Below are 15,099 nucleotides of genomic sequence, written 5' to 3' on the forward strand. Positions count from 1 at the left end.
TTTGGTTGAAACATGTGCTCCCATTCCGCTTCTTATCCTGGAATGTTTTAGCTCTAGAGAAGAAACATTTTACAGCACCACAGACAGCCCACGCTTACATAAGCCACTTGCCTACTTAGACCTACGCCCTTGACAGGGCTCCTAACCTGTTTGTCTGTAAACACTGTTGAACCAAAGATTAAGCTGTATGGTACAATTCCAAGCCTTGGCAGGTAGCCAGGGCACCAAACCATTTAGTTTTGATCTTGGTGTTTTTGAACATTGAACGCTTGGAGGATCTTTTCCTACATGGTCACTTCAGGGGTTATACTGATGTTGTTGATATTTGTATAAAGGGCTGATTGATATTTTAAGGAACAGATTAGATGTTGGTCATTCTCGTGTTAGCAAAGTGCCTTGATGTGTCTATTTTGAATTAAAGTGTGAGTGGTTTTAGCAGTAAATTAATATGCATTAAGTAGGGAAAATATGCAGCACATGGCAAATGTGCTCAATTTTTCAAAACCACAGATAGTATTATATTTGATGACATTAAATCTATAGAAAACCAAAGCTGATTGTGGTTGTTCTACGTCTGTATGCGCATTGTACATATCTGTATACATATCTGTATACAATGCAATGAATGGTTTTACTATTCTAATTGTTCGCCTCATTGACATTCTCAAAATAAAATGTCTTTCACCGTAATGGGTAAAACACTTAACTTTAATGTATTGTAAGACTCTATGAACACATTTACAATAAGTAAGTACACAATATTAAACAAAGCTACACAAACTAAAACACAGAAGAGTGTTATTAACAGCCACAGAATGTAAAATGTCCAATTTCACCGGTGCATGTTTAACCCTTTCACTCTAGTTCATACTGTGGATTGTTTTTACTCTACACTGAAAAGTAAACAGCCATATCACGTTTCCAACAAGCAGTCAGAATATTTAACCTGACAAAAAAGGTAGTGAATGAAAATGTGTCAGGTGAGAAACTAAATGAGGCACTGATGCTGCTTTAGTCCTAACTTTGTTCGAATGTTGCTGCCTGCTTCTGGTTATTCACCTCGTCCAATTCCTCATCTGGGCAGTCCAGCTGAGCCGACTTTAGCTGGACTGCAACAACCACAGGACAAGAACAGATCAATGGAAGTGGAAATCTTATTTCATACATTTCCAAAAAGAAATGTTTACGTGCACAAATACAGTGAGAAATGATGAGCAGGTTCTTACCAGCTGCAGACAGCTGAGCTATTCCAATCTCAGCACTCCTGATTTCAGCTGGCAGTTCCTCTGGAGTCTGGATAGGAATTTTAAAAACACCAGCCATTAACAAAATGAGCATCAACCCACACTTAAAAACCAACTTTATGTATCCGTGGAAAATCTTAACAGGAAATTATTCTTAAGTTCCTCATTTTCATGCAAAACTGTGACTCACAAAGACTGAATACAGATTCTTATGAAGCTCTGTCAACTGCTGAAGTTGGTTTTCAAAATTCATCCTGCAGAAACAAAAACTACAGTAAATGTTGAGTACATCCAATCACATTGCATGATAGCATGGTTGTTGTTTTGTGTTTGCTTGTATGAGTTTTTTTAACAAATAGTTTTTGCAGAATAGGTACTTTTGCTTCCGTAGTTTAAGCTTTAATTCCTGCATTTCGCATCTATGTTGTTCTAACAGCTGTCTCCAATTCCCGTTCCGCTGCACCTGCCTGGAAAACACACAGATTTCCTCATACATAACAACTTATACATGCAAAAGAATGTCCACAATAATTGAACTGGTTGTCTAATGCAAGGGTCAGGGTTAAACATGGCTTATCTTATATTGATCATCACCACCTGAGGATATTTATGTGTTGCTGTGCGATGATGTCAGAGATTTCGGTCACATGTCAATATCATCACATCAACGATGAGCAGAGTTCATATCGGGTCATGTACATCCTGGTGACACATGACCCAAACCTGCTATACTGGATTTCCAAAGTACTGGAATGATATGTAAAATCCTCACTATGTTGGCCTCATTCACCACCAATAGACATGGCAAGATCTCAATTACACAATGATAAACTGGAGCTTTAAGATGTTTACATTTAATGGCAAAAGTTACAACAGTATGACACGAAAACATTTAAAGAAGTACAAAGATGCTACAATAGCAGGCAAGTACAATAAAACAAAAAATCTCTCAAGCCTTCAGACATCCAGGATACTATGATGATTTACTGCCACCTGGTGTTAAATAGCAGAAACATGCCATTTTAGTCTGTCAACGTTGCACTCCTTATCTCTTTTAGTGATATTATTGATTAAGATAGTGTAGAACTAACCTGGAAAACTCAGCTTCAGCCTCCTCATACCGTAACTGCAGCATCCTCTTCAAGTCTGGAAGAAAAACATTATGTCATTCTTACGCTCTATCAGTAGCTGCATTTTGTGTGCAGATAAATAGTGAAGCAAAGACTTGGACTGATAGTTGTACTGCAAAAACAATGTTACTTTTGGCTTTTATTACATGATAAGCACCTCAAGAGTCTGATTAACACAAATTTACCTTCTTTTTCTCCGCGTATGCTCTCCAGTTCTAACTCTTCATTTTGAACTGCAACAATAACAACAAAAAGACAAACAGAAAGAGAGGGTGTGTCAAAAATGCAGAGGACACTTACATAAGGGTAAGGTTGTTTTTTTTGTTTTTTTTTGTATTTGGCCAATTGCTTGTAGTAACTACAGTACATGGATTAGGCAAATGGTTTAAATAATAAGGATGCCTTGGTGTCTTACAAGCTTCCAGCTCCTTCTGCAAAGCGTCATTCTGTGACATGGCCTCCTTCATTTCTTTATCCAGGACTCTTGTACCTTGAATACATAAGGAACAGCAATATTATTAAATTGCACTCTTAATAGTTGTCCATTTGTAGAAATAAACACGTAGCACACCATACTTCACTCCAACAGAGGACAGAAGTACCTCATTTTCGTGTGTACCTATATTATTCCATTTGCTGGGAAAGTGTTCTGTTTCCTAGTGTAACTTATTCTGACCAGCAGGTGCCGCCATAATTCAGTTATTAGCTTTGGCACAATAAACAAGATTTCAACACATCTCACTTCTTCTGTTTCATCACAATACTTAATACCTGCAATGTTACAGATAGACTGGAATTTTTCACATACACCTGAAACTGACTGCATTTTACCACATTCTTCAAGGGCTCCAAAATTAATGTCGACTGTCCTCCTCAAAATTAGGGAGCGGGGTGTGTGTAAAGATCGCTCACTAAAAGTTGGATGTAAAGATTGCAAATCCTCTCAAATAGGTAATCAATTTGACTCACTGCTCAAAACATAGCATTCAGAACCACTGACAATTTGTTTTGGACCACAATGGAGGTTCAATGACTTTTACACAGACTGCAGATGATAAGAATGATTTAATTTTACACATAATAATCAGAATGGGGCCCACAGAGTGTTGCTGTTCTCTGTGAGCCGGAGACATGTAATCATATGTCATGATTCTCCACTCATCATTTTCTGCTGCTCCATTTCTGGAGTAACAGGTAAGGATTGACCTCACTGAAGATACTCTCACGGCGTCGACACATCGTATAGGTAGTGACGCACAGCCATTTAAACTCGTGGTTTCCAATCGTTCCCGCAACACGTTTCTAATACCTATTTTCTAACTTGAACAGCATTTGTTATTTCTAGATTATTTCCTTTACTTGTATGATTTCATTGAGGTACCTGTTCAACATTTAGCGTTTATACGGGCCTTTAGAAAGTGCGTACATACAAACAAGCCGAAAGACATTGAACTTCTTTTTAACAAGTAAGTCAGAATGGGACCCACAGAGTGTTGCTGTTCTCTGCGAGCCGGAGACACATAATCATATGTCATGATTCTCCACTCATCATTTTCTGCTGCTCCATTTCTGGAGTAACAGGTAAGGATTGACCTCACTGAAGATAACTTTGGCTGTCGTCACATCGTTCAAGTAGTGACGCACAGTCATCTGAACTCATGGTGTCCGATCGTGCCCGCGCGTTCCCGCAACACACGTGTAATACCTAGTTTCTAACATGAACAATAATTATTATTTTTTGCCTAATTACATATACCCGTCGTGTCCTTTCGTTGTACGAAATGTTATATAATTCACAATTCAGACTTTTACACCCAAAATTCAATGCTCGACAATCAGCGTGACGTCGACACAGCGAGCCCTCCCATTGGTCGTTACGTTTCTATCGTTTCAAACAAACTCTTGACTTCTTTGTTTTGCTTTTCATTTCAATTTACGGACACGGTTGGTGTTTACTAATGCGGCATGGGTCACACTGCGTCCACAACACCGTTTTATTACATTAAATGAAAACAACGAAATAACACCCAACCGGAAACGGAAGTGTATCAACCAGAGAGTCGTACACAACCAAGACACTTCAGAGTCCAACACTTACTCGTTTACAATGATAATAGATCTACCGCTGAATTGTTTGAGAATTGTTTGTGTGACAGAAAGAGTCATTTATCAGCGATAAAACGAAAACACCGTACCACGCATGCGCAACACGATAGCCCCTCTGGAACTACTAGATAACTCACCCAACCTTCGTTTGTCTTTAAATCAATTTTTTATTAGTTAATGAGGCGCGTTACGGGTAACAATGTAATACTGTATGAAAGACTTTATACTTTACTCGCATTGAAATTTACACCCCAATTGCACCTGAATAACATTATCTTAAACTTTGGTCTCATGTCAAAATGGGGACAAATGTCCAACTCATGTACCCAAATAAACAATTAAACATCTTTATCAAATGCAATAACTGTTGTTAACGTTTTCAGTTATATAATAACAAACATAAAGGTCCAAGTCTGCATATATAGCAGTAATTAGTTTACATGTTACCTTGTTCAAGCCTCCTCAGTTGGTCTAACACCTCATCTATTGGGGGCTTCTGCATGTCCTCACCTGGCACAGCAGGAATTAATTATAATATATTAACCCGCTCAGTTTTTGAATCTGGTTGAAAAATCACAAAATACTCAAATATACGCTTGATAAAATGAAACTCCAGTTTAACAACCACAGCCGAAATATACGAAAGCTAAATGTGTTTGTGTCAGGTTAAGCTAACAATGACATTACGAAAGCGTTGTGTAAGGTAAATTACAGCTTTAAACTTTAAATTACTTTGTTTTTGCTGACAACAGCTCAACAACAAAAAACAACAATATAATATTGGATATATGTATCCATTACTTGTTTATTGCTAAATTAAAAACAAGTAGCTTCGGTATGCGTATTAAAACGGTGTTAGCGTACCGCTGTTACACAAGAAACGTCGTGTTATTGAAATACTTTTAAATTCACGCTGTCTTACCTGCTGTTTCTTCACTTTATCAAGTCGAGTTAAGGATTTTATTGGACTAATATTTGGATAAAAGCAACAGAAAGTCTTCGCTTGTGTCTCTTGGCGCTCTTTGCTCCTGAGACCTGATTGGAGCTTCGGTGCCTCCAACCTTTGAAACTTCACAATTTAGCCACTCAAGAGTCCCTTATATACAAGAAATGACAAGATTTCACACCATAAAACCTTATAACTATCCAAAATAAACACGTTTCCCATTAAAACACACAGATTTGAGCTTGGGTTTATATTTTTCATTTAATACCTTACTGCAAATAAAAAATAATATAGCAGATTATTATAACATTACTTGAAACCTAACGTGGCGAGACGTGAATGAACACACACCATTTGACTCCTTTTACATGGTAACTGGTTTAATGAAAAGTGAACAGCAGTGTAGAGGAATGCAGTTCCAGTTAGATTCATTGCAAACAGACCTAAAAGCCCCAAAATGACTTTATCTATACACATCAAACCACTAAGGAGTTCTATATACAGTACACTTACACATTAGTAAGATAGAAACACAGCAGTTTAAAAAAAGAAACTTCAACAGGGCCTCTAAAACAACACTGTCTCTCTGTAACTGGAATACCTGTACAGTGTGCATCATCAGCACATGCAGATGGAGTGGGGTTGCCATGCGACAGGTGTAAAATTAAAACAGAAATCAGTCATATTTTGTAATATACATGTCCTATATACCATTCAAGTAGTGTCTAAGGTAAGATTATTTTGGCTTCAAGTGCAAGATGATTCCTTTTGCCTTGTTTCCTTTTTTTGAGTCGAAATGTACCCGCTATGTCAAGTTTTCATAAATAAATAAAGCAAACAGATTTGTAACTTTGCATTGTACAAGTACAGACATGCTCAACCTTCAGTGTTCAAAACAGACATCAAACAAATAGCAGCAAATATCCCAAACAGCATCAACTGCCTCAAAGGTATAGAGTGTTACCTCCTTAGCTTATATCTACATGAAAGCAGCCCTGTTATCAACAACCACCTCAAAAAATAATGTTCAACTTCCAGCCCGGTGTCCACATACCTCCGTTTAGTTGCAGTGAAATTCTGAAAAGAGACACTGACACCCAAATCAACGCGGTATAAAAGTGGTTAGATGTTCCAATAATTCAACGTTTCACATTTGTTGCAATGGTAAAAAATAAATACAGCACTACATTTTCACTTCACGTCAATGACAAGACAAGTGTGGAAATAATGAGAAAGGCAGGAAAGAATTAAAAGAAGGAAATGCCATTTTGAAATTATAAATAATTCTGGAGTGTATGTTTTCTTCCTTTTGAAAAGCATTAATAGTGTTATTGAATATTAGTTTGTTTACTAGCACGTCTCATTTACTGTCCATCAGACACTTAGCTAACAAAAGTTGTATACTTTGTAGTGAACCAGCTAAGTTCTGATGTCAGAGTACGATATCCTCTTAAACGCCACATCCATATGAGTCACGTCAGCATGCCTTTCCAAGGCAGGGGGGATACTGGCATCGTAAATTTTAATACAGTCATCTATTTACAGCTGTGGCGAGCATCTAGGAGAGGTGTGAGGGGTTCCTCTGATAGTTCTAGTAGTCATAACAACATCCTGTGATTCTAATGTTACCATGCAGAGTTACGTTATACTGGCAGGCTGGAAGGGAGAAGTCACTTTGAGGCGACGGAGGAAGAGGGGATTTCTAGCGCTAACTTCATCCCTTTTGGGCAAAGTTGGTCCGCGTCAATTAATCAAGCACAACCGATGCCTTTCCCGCTCATTTTCTGCTCTGCAACAAGGCAAAGCGGAACTGGCAAGCACACACGGGATAAGATGCTCCTCTATACAACTGAGCCACACTGGAGGTTGTCGGTGGGTGAGTAATACAGATGTAATGTGCTTGGTGTTAGTAAAAGCAGAAGACAGTTAGAGCAAACAGAGGGGGTGGAAATACAGAACACCAAAGACAACACAACCACACTGTCTGCTGTCTTCATCTTGTATAAATTATTAAGTGTCCCTCTCAACTGCGCTTTATAACCGGCAGCAACTCCACCACAGTTAATCATTTCAAAACGGAATAACTGCATGTGTGACGGGAGATTGATTGTAAGAGGAGAGGAGAGTGAGGAAGAGTGAAAGGAATCGAAAGAGCAGGCATTTTAGCAATATTTCACAAAAGAAAGGAGGCGTTCTCAATCTCGCCCCGCTTGTTTCTGTTTAAAGCAGTATCCTCATTCACGGGAGCGTCCCACAATAGCCAGGATATAGAGGAAGATGTTGATGATGTCGGTGTAGAGGTTGAGGGCAGCGAAAATGTACTCTTCTGGACTCAGGGCCAGCTTCTTGTTGCCCAGGAGAAGCTGGGTGTCCACAGCCAAAAACTGAACACAAGAGATAAATATGGCTTGAGTCATTCCTTTAAGTAGCTACACTTATGACACACATAGATAAAATACATGTTATACAAACAAAAAGGGCATAATATTGTAACAGCTGTCTCCTCTTAGTCTGGGTCTCATAATGAATGGCTATACAGCACATTCAGCTCATGATCAGGAGGTTAGTTTGGTTTTCATGCTTCTGTTTAGCTCTTTAACATTCAGCAGACGTAATTATAGTTCTGCATTGTTGAGAATGAAGTATGCTTGTGGTGATGACTGTCTGGTGACCAGCAGTGTCGTGGCTACTGGACACCAAGAATAAGAGCTCCTGAGGATATTAGAGGGGAAAATAGCTGTAGCATTTTAAAAGCAAAAGAGTGTGAAACTTACGCAAGTGAAGAGAAGGGCCCCCAGTGAGGCATAGACAATGTGCAGGATTCTGTGACGGATGAAGATGCACAGGATAGAGAAGAGCAACAACACGATCAGGCACACAAAGAGGACGCCCCGACAGGAAGTGAAGTCGTACTTGCTCTGTGTTGAAAAATGGAGAGAAAACATAGAATCAGTGACAGACCGACATACAAGCGACATGTGGGAATAGAACTCAAACACATGCTTCATAATTCCAAACCCAATTTGAGTTTGTGGCATAATAGATATATGTGTGTGTGTGTGTGTGTGTGTGTGTGTGTGTGTGTGTGTGTGTGTGTGTGTGTGTGCAGACCTGTAGCGAGAAGAGGACGACGGTGAAGCAGACCACAGCAGTGATGCCAACAGCCATGATGACAGTCTCTGTGTCATAGAAGCTGGCGATCATACCGACCATGTATGACAGGCTCAGGGTCAGGATGGACTACAGGACACAGGACACACACAGCCACGTTATCAAACCTTTAACATTCAAGTGACAATACTACTACTTAACTTGTGTGGAAGTGTGTGAGTCTGTTAGTAAGTACTTACTAATGCCACCAAGTTCCAGGGGTGCTTGCGGCGGAATTCTCCGCAGCAGGTGAGGACGATGAGGGACACGAAAAAGACAGCATATGACACGTAGTATGTCCACGGGTTACGCCGCACAAAGTACTTTGCCTCATCGACGAAGGTGAAGACCGCAACAAATGAGAAGGTGACCATGAGCTGCACAGTGAGAACCATGAAGACCTGCAAGGGAAAAGGGAACACAGTGTTTTTTAGAAGAACATTATGTGAAATTGCAGGTTATATTTTCTTCTGTTTTATCTATTTAGCACTCTTAACGAGTGCACATTATGTTTAAATAAGCATGTGTTTGCTCCCTTACCTTTCTGATGAAGGCTTGCCGAATAGTCTTGTCCTCAAAACCAGAGTTGGTGAACTCATCATTGTCGTAGTAAGATGGAGGGCCATCTCCATGGTAACCAGGGCTGCTCATGGGCCCTGGCAACAAAACCCACATAAAAATGAATAAGGTTCTAATTGACATTTTTTAAAGCAGAATAAACAAACAGATAAGTGCCTGTGGTGTATTCTGCACGCTGACAGTAATATTGATCGGCTCATTGATTATCTGTGCTGCAGTCCTGACTACAGTGCCAGCAATTGGTGTTCATGGGCAATCGATAAAGCTTACATAGTCCTTCTTGACTTTCTGCGGGAAATACATCAAACTGTATGTCCAACCACTTACCAACGGGGCCTCCCGGACAGACTGGTGGTGTCGGTCCTTGCTGGTAAGGGTCCTGGACGTACGGCCCCTGGACGTACGGCCCCTGGGCGTACGGCATCTGAGGATAAGGCATCTGAGGGAAGGGGGCGGGGCCAAACCCTGGACCTGCTTGGGGGTAACCTTGCTGCCCGTAGCCAGTTGCTGGTGGGTACGGTCCCCCAGGAGCCTGGTTGTAGTTGGGAGGGGGCATGACAAAACCCTGCTGTGGGGGTCCGTACACACTATTCTGAAGTGGGTTGGTTTCACCCGCAATTTGGATTCCATTCTTGTCCTGAGACATGGTGTGGAGGAGGGCTCAGCTGGCTTCTAGAACAATCTGTAGAGCCAAGAGACATACAATTAGAACTTGTTGATGAATAAATGTTTATGTAAAGCAGGAGTATTTAAACATGCAGCAGGTGAGGTATTTCATATCAAAGCTCTTAGATTCAAACCAAATCTGTATTCTGAAAGTCTTACAAAAAAGCAGAGAAAATGTGATTAGGCTACTTTGTTTGGGCCAAACTGGCAAAGAAACAAAAACCGCATCTGCTTGATTAAATATGTGAGGCAGTGAAACGATGCAGCAGGGGGGGAGACGGGAGAGAGACGGTGCACAACTCCGGCTGTCTGCCTTGCTCTCTTATTCTTTCATTGCTGTATTATCATGTGATGCTACATTTAATTTGTATCAGTCGCAGTTATCTTCCAGTTTACACGGATGCTGTGAGGATCAGCGGAGAGCAGCAGGAAAATAGGCCACAGCTTATGGAATCTCTATAAACATGGGATACGACATGCATCACACTGATCTGGAAGAGGGGAGAGGGAGGCCGATTGTCCTGGGACATCTGAACACACAATGGCTGATAAGCAACATTCAATCTAAAATTCCAGATGCTGGAATCAGGCAGAAAGGTGGATATCAGACATGAAACTCAGGGTTTCATGATCCTGGGAAAAGCTGAGTTTAAAGAAAGATCCTTCATATAAGGAAGAAACAAATACAGCAAACAATATGTATGGACAAATAGGTTATGTGGGGAAGCAGAGGCTTTCTAATGAATGAACCTGATCTGAGTGGATTTTTCACACATACACACACACATGCACACGTAACCATAGGCTACGCTCAGATTGCTATAAGTGGTCAGTTCCACAAACAGACTGTATGAGAGTAACTGAAGAGGATGCGGTGGTGGTGGTGGTGGTGGGAGGAGAGCAAACACAACACTGCTGACATTGTTGCCATGGATGCAGGTAATGCATTGGTACCCAGATGTATTATTAATCTGCTCCCCTACAGGAATAGACATGTGACATATTGACCATTACTGCAGCGTCCCTCGCCCTGCCAGACCCCAAAACAAAGACATGTCATCCCAAGTTTCAATGACATCGCGCGCACCACTCATTGTAATTGCCTATGTACAGTAAACAGAGCTATGTAAAGATAATTTGACCTTTGGCGTGTGCTGAGCCGGTCTCAAAGAGGACTACACTTACAGTCCCCAGAGGAAAACCCCTGCTGAGGAGGACTGCAGCAAAAAACATTAGGTCTAACTTCAAGTTCAAGTAGAGCTGGTCTAGGGGGGAGATTGGCTGTATAGGTCAGTGCTGTTTACACTTATCTATAGTATAGTGTAAACACAAGCGAGCGATCATATGAGGGCAGAGAAAGCTAGCAGAAGTGGAAGCTCACATCGCTGAAATGCAGTTTTCTGGTTTCCCACACTCCCTCCATCCTTCTCTCACCCTTCCAGGCCACACTGAATTATCGGTAAGTGTTACGCAACAGGGCTCCATTTCACCCAGGCAAACCAATCCAGAATCTCCAGTGGGTCCATGTGATCCCAGTTTGTACATCATTAGCAGAGTGCAGAGTGAGGGACTAGAGCAGGAAAACACAGCCAGAGTGGTGGCGCTCTTAATCTTCATACTGACAAGTCGCCATTAACCGATTCATAACCGATATACATACAGCCGTTATCGTTTGAGGACAACGGATGTGCAGTCAGTCCAGCTGGGCTTATTTGTCCGTCAATACTTTGTACCGTATTGATCTATGACAAAGGATCGATCACATTAATAGAATAGACAGCATCCTGTGTGACAGAGTTGAAATATAAAGGTTTGATGTTACACAATTAAGGCACACGTGTCGACACAATGAACCCAACAACACACAGTATTTAACATGAGTCCTTGACTGATCATGTGACACACAGTCCAAGGTTGTGATCAGCTCGATGCTTAATGTCCAAGTTATACTTAAATAACTTTTGCAAATCACAACTTAAAATGATTTTCCACCCACATGTTTCATATTGATGTTTAGGTGGTCTGGGTCAGGACTAGTTTCAATTGGAGAGGCATTTTCATAGTTAATGAACTCTGCTGGTGGTTTATTTTAGTTACTCTCTATGTATAATGGATTACTTGGAAATCTTAGGTAACACACCAAGCAGTCAGACCAAGTATGGAAGTCACAGCTCGGTCAGAACCAGCAGCCTCCTCCTGAACTGGCCTCTTCTGACAACAAACGCATCTGCCCATCTGTCCTTAGCTGTGATTTCAAGCAACTGTAAAAACACAATGATAAAGAAACAACTAAAAACAGCATCTGACATCATAAGGATGGACGTTTGTATCACATAAGAGAGCCTTCAGAAGTCTGTCGTGTAAACATTCAGTATTCTTTCTTTGAAATAAGAAAAGAGAAATAAGCTGTGAAAAGTTTGTGCCACTCAACATCATTGCAACAACCGCACTAGTTTTTCAATAAATATTAGAAGTGGCCAAGCAGGATAGGGCAGTAACTTTAGTGTGGTGAACTGTTTGTACAGCTTCATTCGTATTATGTGGGAGATTTCCATTCCTATTTGGAGAGACACCGCAACGCCGTGCATAAAGACACTGCCACCATCCCTGGCTTCTGTCGATGGCTATCTCTAGGGGTATTAGACCTCGGGGGAGGTATTCATTGGGTTAACCACACATTCACATACCACAATTAGACTCGCACAATAACCCCATGAACCCATAAACAACATGCTGCGTGCATGCCTGAGCGACCTTAGGAGACTCAGTGACAAAACAGGAACAGCCGGACAAAGCAGTGGGGCCAGGACATTATGGAGGGCAACATGTGGAACCTTACAGGGATTGTAAGTGGGGGGATGTGAACTTTAATGGGTAGTATAAATTATGAAAGAAAGAAACGGTTATCGTCGAGAGCATAAAGTGCCATTACCAAGAAATGTGCCATAATGTGCTGTTTGTGATGAATGCTCAGTAATGTCCAACAATACTTTAATATAATATCCACAAATATTGAATCATTTGGACGCAAACGATCTCCAGTAACAATATGAAGTATGTGTAAATACTTGATAAAGGATTAATTGCATGATGGAGCTCTGTCCCCCTCCCATCAAAGCCTCCTATTATGAGACTGAGTCAGTGAGACCACCTGGCACTTAATCCTGCACTGTGTTGCTGTCTGCCTGGTTCTATCTTCCAGTCAACGCAGCAGTCTGGCAGGCTATCATCATGGCGCGTCAGCAGCAGCAGCAGCAGCAGCAGCAGCAGCAGCAGCAGCTCTGGCTATGTCAAACCTGCGGATACTTCACCTTGTGACAGATGGCTGCACCACAAAGCACCTTAGGGAGGTTATCAAACCACAGCTCTCTCACAGACAACAGCTTTGTTATGAGGGTAGCTGACAGTCAAATTGCCAGCTTTATTACTCATCAATATAAGCCTACCGATCTGTGGAGAATCTGGACAGAACCCTGAATTATACACAAAATAGAGGATATATTCATCCATTACAATCATCCATCAAAAGCAAAATGGAATAAGTCCATAAAAGCCTTGTGCAGGATGAGGCAGCTCCTTCCACGGCTGCATTACAGACTCAGTCATCTTGGACAAGATTCAAGTCTGTGGCATAGACGGATGGGGACTCAAGAGGGAAAACATCCACAACTCCACCTTATTGATATTCCCAAATTCCCAATAACAATTGCGGCCAAACACCTCACTTACCAAATCAGGACGCTCACCTGTACAAGACAGTAAGTCACTTTAATAACATAATAAAGCGGAGGAAACCCATTTATTTCACATGGCTTGAAGCACGTCATGCTGAGAGGCTGTTGGAGAGAACAGAGAGGCTGTTTGTCTGAGCTGATGGGACATGTGTACTTATTGTCATGCTCAGTCATATTCTGTCAGCCTCTGCCAAAACGGGACAGTCAGGCTGCCCAATCCTGGCTAAACAACCGGAGAAATGTGTTGCTTTCATAACAGAAAGTATGGCGGTAACTGCATGATCCTTTTTCAGGCATGTGGAGGAGGTGTATCAGTTGTTTATGGAGCAGGCGCTATTATGAGATGGTCCTTATAACCTACACATAACCCATAAATACAGTCTAGATCTAAGTGATATGAAAGTTACATGGCCAGACAAAGCAAACAGACATATTTGAGTTTAAATCACCAGATTGGCCTATATTATGGGATAGATTAGCTATACCCTCCACATAGCAGTCGCTGTCTCTCTCTAATCCAACATGTTGACCGTTATACTCTCACAATCCTGTCACTCCCTACTGTGTCATGTCACAAAAACCTAAACCAAGCCCAGAGATAAACACAGGTTCGGTGTGCCTGAACCAGAACACGGATTTCACCTGCAGCGGGCGCATCCCCGTGTAGGCCTCATCATCATCATCATCCCCCCCGCCAAGCCCACACAAATGCGACATCCCAAATCCCGAAACACATCCCCAATACCATCTAACTCACAAAGAATCACCTCAAGCTATCAAGGGCGCCATTACTGTGGAACACGGTTAACTCAAAATGTAGATATGGAACAAACATTACAGTCTATCCATTATGGATCTATAACGGGTTTTCAAAGGACGACCCCCCCCCCCCCAATACACACGTTTACGGGCTAAATTGTAGATCTACACCAACTAGAATTTGATCAAATCTCTTAATATCCTCGGTTATTGTTAATCTATCGCTTACTAGCTAAAATTTCGGGGGTACGGTCACTGATGCTAAACAAAGCGCCGCACAGGCTCATAATCAGCCTTCTTTCGTGACAAATTCAATGCCTAATTTTCAAAAACACAAATTGTTAGCCAGAGCACGTCCTTACCGTTTCACTCTTGTCGTTACGGCGCGTTCCGATGTTTTTAATGTGTTTATCTAAGAATAGCTGGCGTCATAAGCTCACCCTCCGCCTCCTCCCGGTTTGCATGCACTCGGTCAGGTTGAACAAAATGGGTCGAGAGCCAGTGACGTCACTCCACGACGGCATTATTTTGCCCCCACCCGAAAGTCGACAACAAGGCGGGTGAGTCCAGAAAGCAGAAACGATAAATATAAAAAAAATATCACAAGTGTTAAGGTCACAGTAAGGAGTTAAGGGTTGTGTAAATGCAGTATTAAAATGTCATTTAATAGAGAACAATCACATATAAATGGTCGAATCTCATCCTTGTTGTCGAAACTTGGGTGGGGGGAAAAATGACGCTGTCACGATGCGGCCACGTGGTATGTGGGAATCTCCGGTTGAAAA

The 15,099-nt window shown here is 41.4% G+C and overlaps 2 protein-coding genes and 2 non-coding genes across 4 annotated transcripts; all 4 read right to left on the bottom strand.

The window, feature by feature from the left end:
• Positions 1-622: 622 nt before the first annotated feature.
• On the bottom strand, positions 623-3,066 carry LOC142989787 (synaptonemal complex central element protein 1). Its single transcript, XM_076139475.1, has 8 exons — positions 3,051-3,066; positions 2,790-2,864; positions 2,560-2,607; positions 2,336-2,390; positions 1,622-1,711; positions 1,435-1,498; positions 1,227-1,293; positions 623-1,109 (listed from the first exon to the last, which is right to left on the bottom strand). The coding sequence occupies exons 1-8, from the start codon at positions 3,064-3,066 to the stop codon at positions 1,018-1,020; spliced, it is 507 nt and encodes a 168-aa protein (XP_075995590.1). The 3' UTR covers positions 623-1,017.
• A 391-nt stretch (positions 3,067-3,457) lies between these two features.
• On the bottom strand, positions 3,458-3,591 carry LOC142989923 (U8 small nucleolar RNA). The gene has a single exon (XR_012960721.1). It is a non-coding gene; the product is annotated as a U8 small nucleolar RNA (small nucleolar RNA).
• Positions 3,592-3,844: 253 nt separating this feature from the next.
• On the bottom strand, positions 3,845-3,978 carry LOC142989927 (U8 small nucleolar RNA). The gene has a single exon (XR_012960724.1). It is a non-coding gene; the product is annotated as a U8 small nucleolar RNA (small nucleolar RNA).
• Positions 3,979-5,774: 1,796 nt separating this feature from the next.
• Positions 5,775-14,783, bottom strand: grinaa (glutamate receptor, ionotropic, N-methyl D-aspartate-associated protein 1a (glutamate binding)). Its single transcript, XM_076139064.1, has 7 exons — positions 14,677-14,783; positions 9,483-9,837; positions 9,117-9,232; positions 8,777-8,977; positions 8,538-8,666; positions 8,201-8,344; positions 5,775-7,810 (listed from the first exon to the last, which is right to left on the bottom strand). Exons 2-7 carry the CDS (start codon positions 9,799-9,801, stop codon positions 7,661-7,663), a joined length of 1,059 nt encoding a protein of 352 aa, XP_075995179.1. The 5' UTR covers positions 9,802-9,837; positions 14,677-14,783; the 3' UTR covers positions 5,775-7,660.
• Positions 14,784-15,099: the final 316 nt, after the last annotated feature.

This window comes from Genypterus blacodes, unplaced genomic scaffold (genome assembly GCF_046128005.1).
Source record: "Genypterus blacodes isolate CSIRO-AG114 ecotype Tasmania unplaced genomic scaffold, CSIRO-AGI_Gbla_v1 ptg000438l_1, whole genome shotgun sequence".
NCBI classification, from domain to species: domain Eukaryota; kingdom Metazoa; phylum Chordata; class Actinopteri; order Ophidiiformes; family Ophidiidae; genus Genypterus; species Genypterus blacodes.